This window comes from Strix uralensis, chromosome 23, assembly GCF_047716275.1.
Source record: "Strix uralensis isolate ZFMK-TIS-50842 chromosome 23, bStrUra1, whole genome shotgun sequence".
NCBI classification, from domain to species: domain Eukaryota; kingdom Metazoa; phylum Chordata; class Aves; order Strigiformes; family Strigidae; genus Strix; species Strix uralensis.
In genome coordinates this window covers 7,386,973-7,402,819 of record NC_133994.1, presented here as the reverse complement: position 1 = coordinate 7,402,819, position 15,847 = coordinate 7,386,973, and the positions used below count along the sequence as shown (strand labels likewise).

Here is a 15,847-nt window from a genome sequence, read left to right as displayed (position 1 = left end):
CATTACTACAAGTAGGCAACACATCTTCACAGACTTTGCATACTGACTTCCCTGACACGCAATTAGGTGCAAAAAGGAAACCCATGTTATCTTATCCAGCCACTATTCTTGTCTCCACTTAGTGAAAAATTTCCAGTCTCTCTGCTTCATCAAGTCTTTCCTTCTCATCTATTTTCCCTGGTACTTGTCAAATCCCCATGGCCCTCTGAAGGCTTACGGAAAAGTCTTTAAAACAGAAATCCCAATACCGTGCTATCTAGACGGTTCAGATCATCTTCAGAAGCTTCTAGAGATAGGATGCAGTAGAATCTGGGCTGTGGAACTGCATCTGGAATGTGAGGACAGAAAATAATGTTCAAAGTGACTGTTTCAATTAGGCAGTATTTATTGTGTTATCCTCTCTCCTCCATCCCCACAACCTTTCATATTTTAAAACTAATACCAGATTCTAAGCTAGTTCCACGACACACTATACATGCTTTTAACCTATGGTATATGTAGCCAAGGTTTTCCTACTCATACAATCCTAGCATAATAAATACACATACTTCGAATTACTTGTAGCATACTCCTAGACAACAATAATTTTGTTTAATAAAACCTTTCTTGCATTACATGGATTTTTATCTGTCTATTGTAACTATGCCCATTAAAAGCAGGAAAAGCTACCCACATCAGTGCACAGGAACAGCTCTCATTTATTTGTAAAAGCAAATCTTGGAATAAAAAATTCCTCACATTTTCTTTCTTACCTGATGGACAGTGTTTGGTCCAGTTTTCTTCCACTTCTTTAAACCCATGATAAAGTGGGACAGACGTTCGTCTGCTACTGTCCTGGGATCCACTCACCCAGCCAATGGGTGGTGTCAGCAAATTATATTGCACCTAAGTTAAAAAAAAACCAAACAAACAACAAACCACCCATGACATCCTTGTCATTAAGGGGTAGGGGGAAAAAATACCACCACCAACAGAAAGACAGCCATAAATACAAACAACTCGCTTGCTAGAACACAATCATTCCCAGCTTCTGAGGGAAGCCCTGGACCCTATCTGGTGATTTTTATTCTGGAGTGAGCACTTTAAATCAATGGTCAGGCTTCCAACAACTGAAAAAGTCACATGCAAAACACTAGCATCCCATTAATGAGAACAGTGCCGGAAACCTCAACACTGAAAAGCTAAAGCAAGGACACGACAACCAAGGTATTTGTGAAATGATGCCTAAATACCCAAATATCAAGATCTTGAAAGATAAGGCATTCACCCTGTCCTTACCAGGATTTATTAGGACATCCGTTACACAAGGGATTTACACTCAAACTGAACCTGCTGCTAGGATTCAGCAACCATGGTTAACCATGCGTTGTAACTTTAAAGGCCAGTAACAACATCAAAACTGACTGACTCACAAAGGGCACGAAGACACCAGAACCCACCAAATGGTTGGACTAGACGATCTTCAGGGTCTTTTCCAACCTAGATGATTCTGTGATTGCCTGTTACAGATTTCTGCTGGGTGACCAATTAAATATCTAGAACATGACTTAAAATCTTACCTGTTCAAACAGGTACACGGGGGCCTTGGAATACTGATGGAGAAGGTAGTCAAACACCAAGAGGAGACGTGCCACGATAAGTGGCACAGAGCATTGCTGGGTATCCATGTTCACTGTCAGCTCCACAATCGTCTGGATACAGAGCATCATGATAGATCTGCGGCCCCTCTCAGAGAAATTGTGAAAAATAAGCAGCAGCAGCTGGAGATGTTCAACATTCAGATCTTCTGTGTCACTGGGAAGAGTCCCCTGCAAGGCATTTTGCTTCAGTGTGCCCACAAACCTGACAATAAGAGAGGAAGTTTATGAAATTTACTTTTCTCCTTGCTTAGATCCCTCTTTAAAATCTGTTTAACTAGAGGCTAGAGAAACATTTTCATAACTGTATTTTCTGCTTACTCTTCTAATACTGGCAATTTCACAAACTATTCACTACAGTATTGAAAGGAAACTATGCAAACAGCAAAACCTACATAAATTCAATTAGCAGCAAATACAGTTGATGGAAAATATGAACAATCATTCAAAGGGAGAAAGGGAGATGCAAACGTGTTCCCACAGGAAAGGCTGTCCACTATAAAGTCAGCTAAACCCTATCAGACGCTTTCGCATTCAGAAAATGGCACAGAGAGGAAAAATCTTGGCAACCATCATAACAGAATGTACCAGTAACCTGCTGAAATAAGACATTTCTCTTCCCTTTTTAAAACCAGCTTTGCTGTAATTAATTCAGTCTCCACCCACTTAAATCCTGATTCTAGGGTTTATTTACTATGCATTAGGTGAGGGACTCCAGCAACACAGAAGACTGACCCTCTGCTCCTCCAAGCACCACACACCATCACTACTCAGAGAAAACACACACACCTGTTCCACTGGTGCCAGAGAATTTTCACTCGATAGAAAATCAGAGAGGTAAGGGATGACTGACTTTCAGCTTAACATAAAATTATCTCACCTTTCCCAAACTTTAAGGCATTCCGGAACGTCAGGATCTCCCTGGGCAGTGGCTTTATGCTGCCAAAGCAGAAGAAGTCGTGAGAGCACTGACAAACTTTGAGGATGGATGTAGAGAGGCCATGGACCTTCAGAAAAAGGGGCAACTCCCAGCTGCTGAAGAAGTGTGTTCTGGAACAAAACAGAGACTTGTTGAAAGAGGCGAGTCCTGTCTGATGCTTTAATTAAAAGCACGATCTGAACATCCAGATGACAAACAGCAGAGCTCCCAGAGCTCATAAGGGTTCACGCAGCAGTATCTCTCCCATCTCAAATATATGGCATAGCTACTGAGAGGCCCTTACGCTGTCACTTCACCATCTAAAACACAACAAACTTTCAACTTCAACACCAATGCAGAAAAATGCCATTAATGAGCTCTACTTATTTACTGCAATATCACTGCAGGAGAGATCATGCTACTGTGTTCAGTATCTAAGAATCTGGAAGAAGATCCCTTTGATCACAGGAACGCTTGCTTCTTTTCAAATATAGTAAAAAGGCAGATATCTGAAAAGTCCGACTGCTTTTAAAAAATTATTTTAAATATAGTAGAAAACAGTCAGCAAGAAGTATAAGGATTGAATTCAGTGATCAGTAAGCAGATTTACAACCCCTACTTACAGTGTTAAGTCAGGTCAGCCCATGACCTAGCAAAGAAACCTAGAGGCTACAAAGTTAGCACATGAAAGCGAAAGGATTAATTTGATTCTCTCCTGAGAGAATTCCAAGGCCTTTTGGCATCAGTCCTGACAGCAAAGAAAATCTGCAGGAATGCCTCTTGATAAATGCATGGATAGAGGCAACTCTCCAAAACAAAACAGACAAATTAATTTCCTTTTCAGTTATCATCACCTTCAAAGTTCAGTGGATTAATCTGAACTCTAGACGTGAAGTTTATACTGCACAGGATGTTTTGTACTGGATGACTGCAAAGGTCATCCAACTCACTGGATCCAAAATATTCCAAGCTCTGTTTGCAAAAGAATATACTCTAGGGCCAAATGGAATCCATCCACACACTACTCTAAGTGTGGAGAATCCGTGTAGAGACATTAACAGACACCAACACTTCTTCATTTTATTTATACATTTAATCACAGACTTACCTGCAAGGCAGGAGACTGAAGATCTGAGGTCACCAAGGAATGGTTGAACTGATACAGCGCAGCAGCAAATTCCTCATCCGACGTGCCTGTAAGACAGGGATCAAGCCATTTACTACCACTGCTCTCCTATATTTAACATTTTCACATGAAGCTAAGAAAACATACACCTATAAATCCTGCAGTCCATGTTCTCTAACAGAGAGGTTCTGATTACTCACCCTTAAGCCCGTCCTTATCCACCTCTTTGATGATGCTAGCCAGTGTAGCCATGTGCTGCTCCGAGAGAGACACACTCAGGTAGTTGCGAATGAAGTTATTCCTGGAGTTCAGCATAGAGGAAGTGATAAAGTTCAAAATGTTTGAAGCTAGGCTCAAAAACTGAAAAGACAAGAGAAACGTGCTATAGAAGCAACAAAAGTAGAGAGCCTATAAGACAACGTTAAACAAAAACTAAACCACTGGCAAAATAAATCAAGTCCCCTAACTCCACTCCCGGCCGTGGAGTTCAGGTTTACTCAGCACAATCCAGCTCACTGCACTCTGAGTTCTGTATCAGGACTGATTTTACAGTTCTCTGAAAACACTGCAAGTCTCTAACTTCTCAACTGCAGTATTTATTTCTGTCTTTACCCAACGGAGTTGGAGCTAAAAGCATTCTATCAGCAAGTCATTTCGCTTATAGTTCTGCCCCCATTCTCCCTCTCCCTCTGTAACCCAAATAGATACTATCCTCAGTCTTTGCTTCCTTGGCACTAACATTCCACCTGACAGCAAAGTAGAGAAAATGTCTTTCTGCAAAGTCAAGACAGTCACTGATTCTCCATCAGCAATGTACTTAAAATACCTGACATTTATCATGCTGTCTGCCAATGTAGCTAGCCACTGGCAAGTAAACCACGCTACAGCACACCAGTTACTTAAGCCTGAAGTCCTTCCCCTACCAATTCCGGATCTTTGCGGCTGGCCAGGATGTTCCCATTCTCTCCGGCGGTCTGTTTGTTAGGGCTTTTCACTCTAGGTGAGCTCTCCAAAGGGGGTGGTGGAGGCGGTGGTGGTGGGGCCACTTTCTCTTTGCTTGGAGAGATTGTCTCTTCAAACCACTGCCCAAGGATTGGTTCACTGTCATCATCTAACACAGGAGGCAGGAAAAACAAAAGCATAATATTATAAGCAACTACCTTATGCAAACTACTCAGCTTAGAAAAGGCCTGAAAAAGTTTCAGTGAGCACAGTTAAGGTGTCTGCTATCTTCATTTTTCCTTTCCAAATCACAAGGCTAAGCACTTTTACAGCACTCCAGCAGGAATTTACAAGAAGAAATTATTTCCACTCTCCTCTTAAGCAAATACTGCCAAATCCCAGCCACTCTGGCTTTAGTTTACATAAAAGAGTACAGTCAGCATTACTTCTGCCAAATAGATCTTACAAACTGTTTCATATTTTCAGCATTACATGGCATTCCAATCCAAGAAGGCAACAGCCCAGTGGCCAGGTTTCCACTAAATCTGAAAGACAGCGTAAAATCCTGACTTAAGTTGCTTGCTGCAAACTCTATTACCTTGGCTGCTGTCCTCCTCAGTGCTGCTAAAATCATCCTCATAGTAAGTATTAGAATCAGTGGAGGCACTTGCATCACTGCTCATGGAGCCCTTCCTCTGACGCTGCAAGACACAAGCCTTAGAAGAACAGCAGAACAAGTTAAATTTTAGGACTACGAAAGCTGAGAATTTGAAAACAAGAGAAACTTCCTTTAATTTTCTTCTAGAAAATTTGTCTCAACTAATTTCATTAACAGTTTTTCAAGGCTTCTCCCCCTTAAGTTGCATTAAAAATTATAGAAAATGGTTGAAAACAAATAATCTATGCCAAGCTTGTAAGCAACACTTCAAGTAAGAGCTCTAACATAAAAGCATCTGTTTTGAACACAGCCTTATTCATCTTCTCACTAAACTCACAAATACCACTGAGCTTACAGAAAAATTTTGTTAGAACAAGTTTGTCAAATTAATGGTCTCTGAAAAGAGGAAAGAGAGAGGCCCCGGTTGACAGCTTCTGAAAGAAGAATTCTACGTTCTTCTTAGCATAGCCACAGTTTGTAAAGTGAGAATTTTCCATGCGGATGACACTTAGCAGGAGCGGTTCAGCGACAGCAGCTCTCTAGCTGTATGCCAGTTCCTACCTTTCTGTAGGAAGTAGAGAGCAAAGTCAGCAGCAAATTAGTGAGTGGTACAGAATCTATCAGCCGCTGAATCCTCTGGATGGATGTGCTCTGAGCCATGATATCCAGCACTGCTGGCGGACCATCGCTCTCCCAGCCCTGGAGGGTGGCATCGAAAAGAGAATTTAAAGTGTGTTTCATTGGAGAAGGCAAAACATTTGACAAGAATGTACAACGCCACCTACACACCTTGTGCAATGCCTCCACTTGCAGATCTTGAAAGAGCGACGACAGCAATTTGATGGCATGATTTGCTAGCACCACTGACAGAACACCAAACCCTTGGTGCCTACAGAAACATAAAAGTTACAATGTAATTCCAAGGAGAAAACAAAGAAATATACGTATATTAAATTGAGTGAAGCGACTGCTTTGCTAAACTGAAGGAGACACCTTCTTTTCAAGAATCAAGACTTGAATTACAAATGTGGATACAGTTTCAAGAGCCCAACAAGACTCCATAGTAGTTGCTTACTGGGCACAGTTAGATACACAGTGACTGCTGCAGTGGGGTGTTTACATACCCTTTCCCAGGTCCTAGTTTGGGAGACCCAACGCCCTCCTTAGTACGAGCAATAATGTCTCTGACGCGAAGAGCAGCCAATGGATCTTTCTCCTTTCCCTTATCAGCCAAGGCCGTGGGGCTGAGGTTCAAGATGAGGAAGAGGCTGTTTAGCAAACACCAAGCCCCAAGCAGCTGGAAGTTCTGATAATGCTATCATGCCAAAGTGAAAAAAAAAAAAAAAAACAAACACAAAAAAGCACCAAAAAGACAAAGTGGCGTCAATTCAAATGACAAAATACACCAGCACAAAAACAGGGAAAAAAAGCTTCCTGAGGCGCAAATCTTACCTCACCCCCTGCACGGCGTGAATTGCTGATGGCTTGTCCAATCATTTCATAGATTTCAAGCTGCAAATGAATCCCAAACCATGGTAATGTTTAAGCGCTCCACTGGGCAATAATAAACCACCACACACACTTGTACTTAATACTTAAAATTAAACCCCTAATACTTAAAACCCCAAGTATTTTGCCCTCTATAATTAGCCATCCCATTAGTTCCTTTATCAGCAAGACTAATGACTAAAAACAAGAGATACATATTGCAATGCAAATAAATACAAATTCTATGCACTTCACTTGCCAAGAATGGAAACAACCAATCCTCTCTCATCTACTTACACATTTCTGTACAATAGTAGCAGCATCATTTTCATAATCTTCTTCTTTGGAACTTGTTGACCCAGTTCGTACCTGTTGAGTGCTACCCACATGTAGGATGGCCATGCAAGTTGCCACACTCACACCTGATTGAAAACAAATGAAGGTAACAGTCTTATTAAGAGCCAGTCTGGAGATTCAATGTTCCTACTTAGCACATTAAAACAAGCGGTATCAAACATGCCCATAAACGTGATGGAGCTGGGAATACTCAATATTACAGCTGACAGATTAAAAAAATATTTCTGAAGTACCCCCAAAAGAGTCAAGTTTTGCCGTACAGAAATCATGAGAACAATTAAAGGAGGAAATGTTTTACCATGTAATTCAAAACCATTTTTAAGGCAATCTTCACACTCAACTGCCGTATCTTTTTAAAATCTTACCCATACCAATTAACACTCAGGATTCTGGTGTAGTTAAACCACTCCTGGGAAACGAGTTGATTTGGGAGCATAACCAATTAAGCTGAAGCCATAAGCACTGCAAAAATACATTATGCTCTGAACATTAAAAAAAAAAAAAGAGCAGAAATTACAGGCTATTAAGATGTTGAGTCACTCAGTCTTTCCCTTAGATATTGACAAGAACATTTGCAGAATAAATCAGAATTTCAGCTTCACTATAACAATTTTTGTATTAACCCAGTCACCAGACTACGCAGTATGCTGCATAGCTTTCAAACTCATGAGAAATAAAGGTTACTCATGGGCTGAGCCTCAAATGTGCAGGTAACAAGGCAGAGCAAAAGCAAGAGTGACTTAAAGCTCCGCAGAAAATACAGGAAATCCATTCACCTGCATAGAGACAGCTGAGAGCAAGAACAGTCACATCTTGGAGACGTGTGGGTGTCAGGGGCTCCAACACAGGCAGAGACAGAGTATCCAGTGCCATGGTCACATCTATTACCAGCGAATGAAATCTACAGTAACAACACATGTCAAGGTTCAGCAATGCAGCGTACACACCAGACAGCTCACAGGAGCAGCACAGTAACTGACGTTGCACAGTTATTTTCTCTCAAACCGTGTACCCAGCATCTACCAAAGCAGAGCAGCGACAGACTCTTACCCGTTGCGAACAGCAGTGGCATCTGCCACTGTGGCTGGCATAATAAAAAATGAGTTGGCTGACACTGCATCCTGAAATCGATTTATGTATCGCAAAAAGTATGGGAGGTTCAGGCACACTCGCAGCAGTTTTTCAGAGCCACCTACCAAACAAAAACAGCAGAGTTATTTTTACTGTTCCATGGGAGAGCTTCTAAGCAGAACAGGTCTAACGGTCATCAATAATTGACTTAATTATTCTTTGTGATGAGAAAATATTGTCACAGATGAGGTAAAAGACTCTTTTACAACACATAAACCAGATGGTGAAATTTTCAGCCAGTACTCGTAACGGGTGCCACAAAGCTCTGCGTGCATGTTATGTGGCACACCAGGTCTAATTCACACCTGCTCAATAATCTATCCCATAAGCTATTTTATATTATCCACCTTATTTACTCCCCAAAACACAGTGACTGCATACAAATATACTGAGCTCATTTCCTCTGCAATGAAGAAAACTACATTACAGCCACAACCTCCCTTGGTAACATCAGCACGCAACCGAGCGAATCCTTTAGGTTGTAAAGCTCCCTCCCATTCGGAGCTGTAAGGTGTAACACTGGAGAGACATCTGCTCTAGCGCTTTTTTTCCCCCGATGCTAGAAAGCTGATTCTCACCAAGTTCTTGCAGGCTGGCTACGTTTTGAGCGATGAATATGCTTTTTGTCTTTGCCGCAGAGGTTTGATCTGTGGAAGCTTGATCCTCGCTCTCTCCTTCCACCTAAAAGCAAGCACATATTAAATATATTATGGGAGCATTAAAAATACACAGTACTGCAGTAAGTCCCTACGCAGCAGCAGCTTGCATCAGCAGCAGAACTCCAAAGAGCTATGAATATCACTGAATATTAGCTTCCATGAGGCAACAAAACTATTGCCAATACAATGCAAACAGTATTTTGTTGTTTGCCGTCTATCAACAGGCAAGCAGGATTTAAATATTTAAGAAGGTTTTCTTTATACACGTATATTAAAAAACTACCACTTACTGCCCTCTGTCCTTCCCAGCACCAATGCTATTAAAGCTAAAATTCAGACAGCTTCTGTTCTAGGGCTGTTTGTTTACCTGTGTCTCTGGCGTGACAGATGGCGATGACGAGACTCTAGGGTTAAAGACTGATGTCAACTGATTGAGGAAGTTCATCTGCACTTCCTTCTGTTTTAGTTCTGGGCTCACCGGGGAGGCCAGCTCCTTCTGGTCCTCTACTGCAGAGGAAACAGCAAAATATCATTTCATACATCAAAACTGTGGTATTTTCTATACCTAACTCAAGTGCCGCAGGGATATAACCTTAAATTAAAACCCCTACCATCAGAGAGGGTTTTGACAGTCTGAGGCAGCTTGGCTGATTTCATCATTGCTGTGAAGGTAATAATTTCAGTTCGATCCAGGCGGCTGCAGCCCGTGCACAGCCCCTTTATCAGTAGAATGAGGTGTTTCTACAACGAAAACATCAAGTACAATTTAAACTCTCTTGAGTCCAGTTACCTCTTGATACCATTAATTCTAAGCAGCTGCATTAAGAGTAACTCCAGCTAGTAAAGCTACTGCAACGTCTCAAATCTACTCTGATCTCATACCAAAGACTGTGATAGTTTACTAATTGCAGGTAATTCAGGTCACTAACATTGTCCCATGTGCTTGTTATGGGAAAGCATCTGGAAAAGCTCGCTCTCCTATGACACACGAAGGCTTAAAGCTGGTCCTATCAGAAGCTACACTTCTCACATGCCTTTCCTCTTTGAAATAAGATTTAAGCTTTCCCAGCAGACTAAAGTACAACTGGGGAAGAATCCATCTTTAAAAACTCAACAACAGGTTTGATCCAGGTTGTTACATAAAACCAAATCAAGAAATTGCAACAGAATTAACCAAGTCTTCAGGTCACCTTTATTTCAGCTCGCTCACAAGCTGACATTCTGAGTAAAGAATGCAGAGGGAAGATTCAGCAGGTATCAGCCTCCACCTAAGTGGTACACCTTAAATATGTCAAGAACTTCATTAATATTGCTTTATGCAACATCAGAGCAAATATTTTGGAATTAGAGGCCAAAGTCCATTTTCACACTCAGGCTTGCCTGCATGGTCAAAATCTGTGCTCACCTGTGAAACAGCACACGCTTCATCTGGGTTCTCAAGACGCAGCAGTGAGAATTCAATCAGGACTTTACAAGCAGCTGCCACTGATTGCAATTGGTTTCTTGGTACTGAAAAAAAATAGATGCCCGTACTCAGTACAAGTTTTAAAATAATTCAGTGTAAGATGTTCTTAGTGCTTTCAATAAAACAGAGAGCTATGCAACACGCACGCATACACGATCTATCACACCTAACACACAGATGCAATATAAATTCAGTCTCATTAAAACGTAACTGAAGAAATGGCAGTAGAGCAAGGATAATACCTTCTACCCAGACAGGGTAATCTAGACAGATAAAATGGCTTCCCCAGCAAGATTATTTAATACCGACAGATGCAATGAAGAACACAAAACAAATTGACCAAACCCACTTTTTTTCTGAAATTGCCAAATTCTGTCAGCCAAAATCATATAAAATATTTTCAGTCACTATGTTTTGATCATTAATTCCAACATAGAAACATAACTGCTAAAGAAGAATCTAAAAATCCTGAAAACGGATTTAAACACTTCATTTGAGCAAAAATTATTTTCCCTAAATGAAGTGAGGCCAACAAATAAACAACCAAAACATCAACACTGTCCAGTAATTGGTGGCCAAATACTGTTCTCGACAAGTTTCCCTTTCCAACTGAATTGACATTCTGCCAGTATAAAAGCCAGCAATGCTGGCCTCACGCGCTCTGCCTTAGGATCTGATTCAGAAAGAGGGTTTAAAGCAAATACCAAAAGGACAACACAGTTCTAGTTTACTTTTACTATAGCCTAGTCATAATATGAAAGCAAGAGAAGCGAAGGATGGGGAACACTTACTTAGACCACACACAGTAGTGATGTAATGTGTTGAAAGTGCAACGAAGGAAGAGTAAAAAGGCTCATACTGTTTGTCATGGTGCAGGATTTCAGATTCACTGCAATAGGAGAACAGGAGATGTCAGGTGTATACAGCACAACAGCAGTACCACACAACTCTCAGAATATGTTATATTTATTAACAGATGTAAGACAAGATCATTAAAATCACACGCTCTTTCCAAATCGAAGTCTTGAGAACAGAATCCTCTTCCTTGTGTCCCATCTCTCATGTCCTCAGGACTGAGTCCTCCAGCAGCAGACAGATCACAGCACTGCTACCCACATAGGAAATTTAAGAAAATAATTCCAATACTGCAAATGTTTCTCCTTTATACCATCAACAGGACAGCCTCTTTAACAATCACTTTCCTATTCAAAGGTTCATTAACCTTTAAATTATTCTAAACTCAGCTGCCCATAAAGCTTGGACTGTTTGTTCTGCTAACGCTAGGCAGGACCTGCCAGGACTGGAGCACACGCATTCCCTTTCTGTCAAGGCACAGAGTCAACTGGGGTTTATCCAATTCTGCAGAACAGAAGGATCAAAACAGGCAACTGCACAATAACAAGAAATACACAACAGCAGCATCTGCAACAAGCTGGGGAGTAAAAAGTTTTGGCAGGTAACCCACAGCAGAGAAAAATGCATCCACTGTAATCAGCCTCTTGGGTAGAGACTTGCAGCTTCAGAGACCTGCATCATTTTGCCCCACAGATATCAACACAAAGCTCAGAGTGGATGGAAATTTCATGCCAACTCAAGCCAAAAGTAAAAACTGTAAAGCAAAATATGCATCAACACCCCAAAAGTCAAGTCTCTGAGGTTTCTCAGCAAGGTTGGCTGGCCACAGGGAACAGCTATTCACACACAGAAATCACACGTTAAAGGCTGCTGCAGTGAAGTGTCACACCACATCCCATTCGCACAGAAACCCAAAGGCAAGCACCCCGAGAACAGAAAGACCACTCTGCCTCCGTAGCTAGTTCTGCCCTTGATTTTCCCCGTGTCAAAACTAAAGGATGCAGACACATGTCTATTAAATGCTTAAATTAACTTCTTCTATGTTTTCAGATGACAGAAACTTTTATTCCGTGAAGTGAATAAGCAAGTTAGAAGAACATTACATGGCTGAACTTCAGTAGCTACTTTACCTCTCAAGACACCGACTTCACCTCTGGCAAGAGTTTATTTCTGGAGGGGAGGTGGGGAGCGGGGGGGGGTCAGCCTATCGCAGCACGCTACACCCACTGAAATGATGATTTCTCAAATTTGGCACTGACTCTTGCTGCTGCTAAGCATGGCAAAACAAACCCACATATCCCCTTCACCCACCCGCACACAACGCTGCCAGCTTTGGCAGGGTGGGAGGAGGAAGAGGACACACCATCCTCTGCTGACCTGAGCAGCGCCCAACTTATGCCCAGTCACCTTCCCCTCCTCTATCCTACGTCACCATTTCCAGACACAACAGATGAGTCTGAAACAGAAGAAACTGTAGAATATATCATTTCATCTAGAAAAATGAACAGAAAGACCCAGCAGCTTTGATTTCCTAGTTCTGAGATTTTTTATTTAGTCTACCCAAAAAGCTGAATAGCAAAGCAGCCGTTCTGAAGTGAGAGGCTTTACTTGAAGACACTCAGCAGCGTAACACGACCGAGTTTGAACATCTCACCAGGCTTTACCTTGCCAGAAGTGCACTGATGGGGAACGAGCCTGGAGACTGAACGTGCAAAAAAAGTTCACGCTCTCATATTCAGACACTAATTTTGCTCACCTACCTCTTTATGCCCAACTACAAAGTAGCAGCAGCAGGTATATGCAATGTATTTTAAAAGAACAAATGAGAACAATTTGAGAATAACAGAGTACAGGAGAAATTGGAAGCTCCTCAAATATCGTTCTGCTCTATAGGTCAGGCTGTGCAAGACAATACCCATAAGGCATAAGAACACAAAGGTGCAGAAACCAGAAGAAGATGGGGAGTTTCGCCTGGATTGGACGAGGCTTGAGTTTTATTAAAACAAGTTGTGGACTTGTTAGGGTAGTAAAAAGTGGAAGGCATCTGTCAACTAATCATCAACTCCTTGCAAATAAATAAAACTTATATAAAAGATAAGAGTTTCATCTGTGATATGCTAGAGTGTTCTTTTGCATATATAGTGAGATTTAATAATAACTTTCAGCTATTTTACTGTGATTTATTGCTTAAATAACATTTGCTTCCCAGGGAAACTCATTACTGACACCAAGTGAGAAGCCTCCGTGTCAACATCAAATCTAACACGTCAGCAGCAAATACCACCTCTTTTCTCAGTTCTGCTTCCAAACCTTAAACAGGCCCGAAATAGAGCCTTTATGTAAGGCAGCAGGCGCAAAAGCAGCCTCTTCCTTGAAAAGGCACAGCAGCAGGTGCAGGAGTTCTCCCCCTGCTGAAAACCCTTCCCTGAACACCAGCCTCATTTGACTGTCACAGACTTTCTAAACTGTGTTCCACTTCAGTTGCATCTTTCTAAGTCAGCATTTCTGTAATTTATGTCAAGGAAGAGGCCAAAATCTATCAATTCTTGCATATACCTGCTAACAGGGGAATTCCAGTAACTTGATGATGCTTAAACTTAAAAATGAAATATAAGAGTCATTAAAAAAAGGAGTTTATTTTGAAAAGAATGTTAGTGATTTTGCTGCCATTGCACCATGTTTATTTATCAGGAAATCCAGCCACTCTGCAGGTGGTGTCAACCAACAGTCTCACTACAAGAGCTAACAATCATCTTCTAAAAATAAGTTGAAAAGATAAAATATTTTAGAACAGAAACCTAAAGATCGATTATTTGTTCGGCACAGAAGAGCGTGGCTCCAAACTCAAACAAGCTGTAATTTTTTTCTCCATGATTTGCCACGTTACATCAAGGCATGAAATAAAAGATACTGTCCTGCAAGACCCCACAGGCCTCGTGCTCGCGTTAAGTCCTGCCGGGTCTGAAACACAGGCAGCATCAGGCACACAACTCAAACCTCAGGGCAGCGCTACTCCAAGGCAGCAAACTGCTGTGTCAAGTGGAAAATGGAACCATCATTCTCACTAATGGAGGAAACAGACCTCTCCCAAGTCAAGTGTGTCCACTTAAGTGTTTCTGTGATATTCTTCTGCTGAAAAACTCCAATAATGAACTTCAAGCACAGTGACAGCAGAGCTCCACAAGGACAAGTAAAGCTGAAACGGACCCTAAAAAATTAGCCTAAGAACTGCCCAAATCACACAAATGTTGAGTATATGCAGGTTTCTAGGTGAACCACTACTATCTGTATATAAGCACAGAACACTAATTTGAAGCATCCACTGTTTGTACACTTAGCCATTCTATATTAAGCAAAATACCACAAGGCTTTACTTTATCATCTTCCCTAGCGCAGTGTTTATTTTTTATTTCCTAACAACTTACTGTGGTCAGCGTTTTATCTTTGTAACTGAGCATAATGTTGTGGCATTTGACCTTAGTGTTCTAGACCATAAAATAAGCTGTAAGTTCAATTAAATAGCTCCAGTGAGTACTCTTGTGCTCCGAGTCTAACCTTTCTGGTTAAGAAAAGGCAGACTTGATTTGCTTCAGCTTTATTTCTCCTTGAGCTGCGAGCAGTATTTCATTTAGGTAGAAACCTAAAAAGAAGTCAATGCCTCCCAATGCCCCCCCACCCCGGAGTCTGTCACTAGAGGAGCCAGGCCAGGTGAGACAACAATTTTCACCCCACAGCCTGCAAAACCGTAATGCGCTTGAACAAAAACAAAAACGCAAGAACAGTCCCGAAGCCTCTCCGCGGGGTAACTGTCAAAGGTGCTTTTGCTGTGGCCGAGCAGCAGCCAACGTGAACAGCCGGGCGTGCATCCTCATCCCCGCTTATTAGGTCCCAAGGGCACCACGCCGAGAGCCTCCCAGTCCCCAGGAAACCGGGAGGAGGCTGGGCGTGAGTAACTCCCTGGACGCTGCTCGGGGCTCCCTTTTTCCCCAGCAGCTCCAGCAGGCGCTGGCCACCGGCCCAGCCCCGCTGCTGTCCCCTGACCAACACCGACCAGGGACGCCCCTCAGTCGCCCCCCGCAGCCCCACACCGGCTACCGTCAGCGGTACCTCCTCCCCCTCCGCCCCCAGCGCTAACTCCGAGGGGCTCCCCGCCGCCGGACACCCTCCCTGAGGGAACGGCGCTGAGGGAAGGAAGGCAGGGCCCGGGCCGCCCCCCGCCCCCGGTAAGTGAGCCCTCACCTCTCGATAACCGAGGCTAGCAGCTGCGGGAGCTCCTTCATCTCGAAGGCCGAGTAGGAGGCGGAGAGCAGCGGCCGCACGGCCACCTCCCAGCCCGGCTCCGCCGCGGCCCCCGCGCCGCCGCCCGCCGCCATCTTGCCGCTCCGCTGGGTGAGGGGGGGCCGCGGCGACGGAGGGGGGGGGGGACTGCGGGCCGGAAGTGCCTCCCCCCGCGCGCCGCCAGACAGGAAGTGACGCAAGGCCCACGCGGGCGCCGCGCCTCCCGATTGGACGAGGAGAGCCCGGCCCAGGCGCCTGCGCAGTACATGAGTCAGCAACTTTGGTGGCGGCGCATGCGCGGTGCGGCCGGCCGCGCCCCGGGGGCAGCGCCA

The 15,847-nt window shown here is 43.1% G+C and overlaps 1 protein-coding gene across 5 annotated transcripts in view; it reads right to left on the bottom strand.

Annotated features, from left to right (window-relative positions):
- Positions 1-15,639, bottom strand: part of UBR4 (ubiquitin protein ligase E3 component n-recognin 4) — a 78,904-nt gene extending 63,265 nt beyond the window's left edge. For all 5 annotated transcript variants that reach the window (XM_074892656.1, XM_074892657.1, XM_074892658.1 and 2 more), the window contains exons 1-21: positions 15,477-15,639; positions 11,174-11,271; positions 10,323-10,426; positions 9,529-9,658; positions 9,285-9,424; positions 8,837-8,939; positions 8,178-8,319; positions 7,904-8,028; positions 7,068-7,192; positions 6,735-6,794; positions 6,407-6,597; positions 6,072-6,171; positions 5,844-5,981; positions 5,223-5,340; positions 4,606-4,793; positions 3,883-4,042; positions 3,665-3,750; positions 2,518-2,687; positions 1,560-1,842; positions 753-885; positions 249-328 (exon numbers count right to left, since the gene is read on the bottom strand). In XM_074892656.1, the coding sequence (XP_074748757.1) occupies positions 249-328; positions 753-885; positions 1,560-1,842; positions 2,518-2,687; positions 3,665-3,750; positions 3,883-4,042; positions 4,606-4,793; positions 5,223-5,340; positions 5,844-5,981; positions 6,072-6,171; positions 6,407-6,597; positions 6,735-6,794; positions 7,068-7,192; positions 7,904-8,028; positions 8,178-8,319; positions 8,837-8,939; positions 9,285-9,424; positions 9,529-9,658; positions 10,323-10,426; positions 11,174-11,271; positions 15,477-15,610 (2,808 nt within the window). In that variant the 5' untranslated portion in view covers positions 15,611-15,639. The remainder of the gene's footprint in view (positions 1-248; positions 329-752; positions 886-1,559; positions 1,843-2,517; positions 2,688-3,664; positions 3,751-3,882; positions 4,043-4,605; positions 4,794-5,222; positions 5,341-5,843; positions 5,982-6,071; positions 6,172-6,406; positions 6,598-6,734; positions 6,795-7,067; positions 7,193-7,903; positions 8,029-8,177; positions 8,320-8,836; positions 8,940-9,284; positions 9,425-9,528; positions 9,659-10,322; positions 10,427-11,173; positions 11,272-15,476) is intronic.
- Positions 15,640-15,847: the final 208 nt, after the last annotated feature.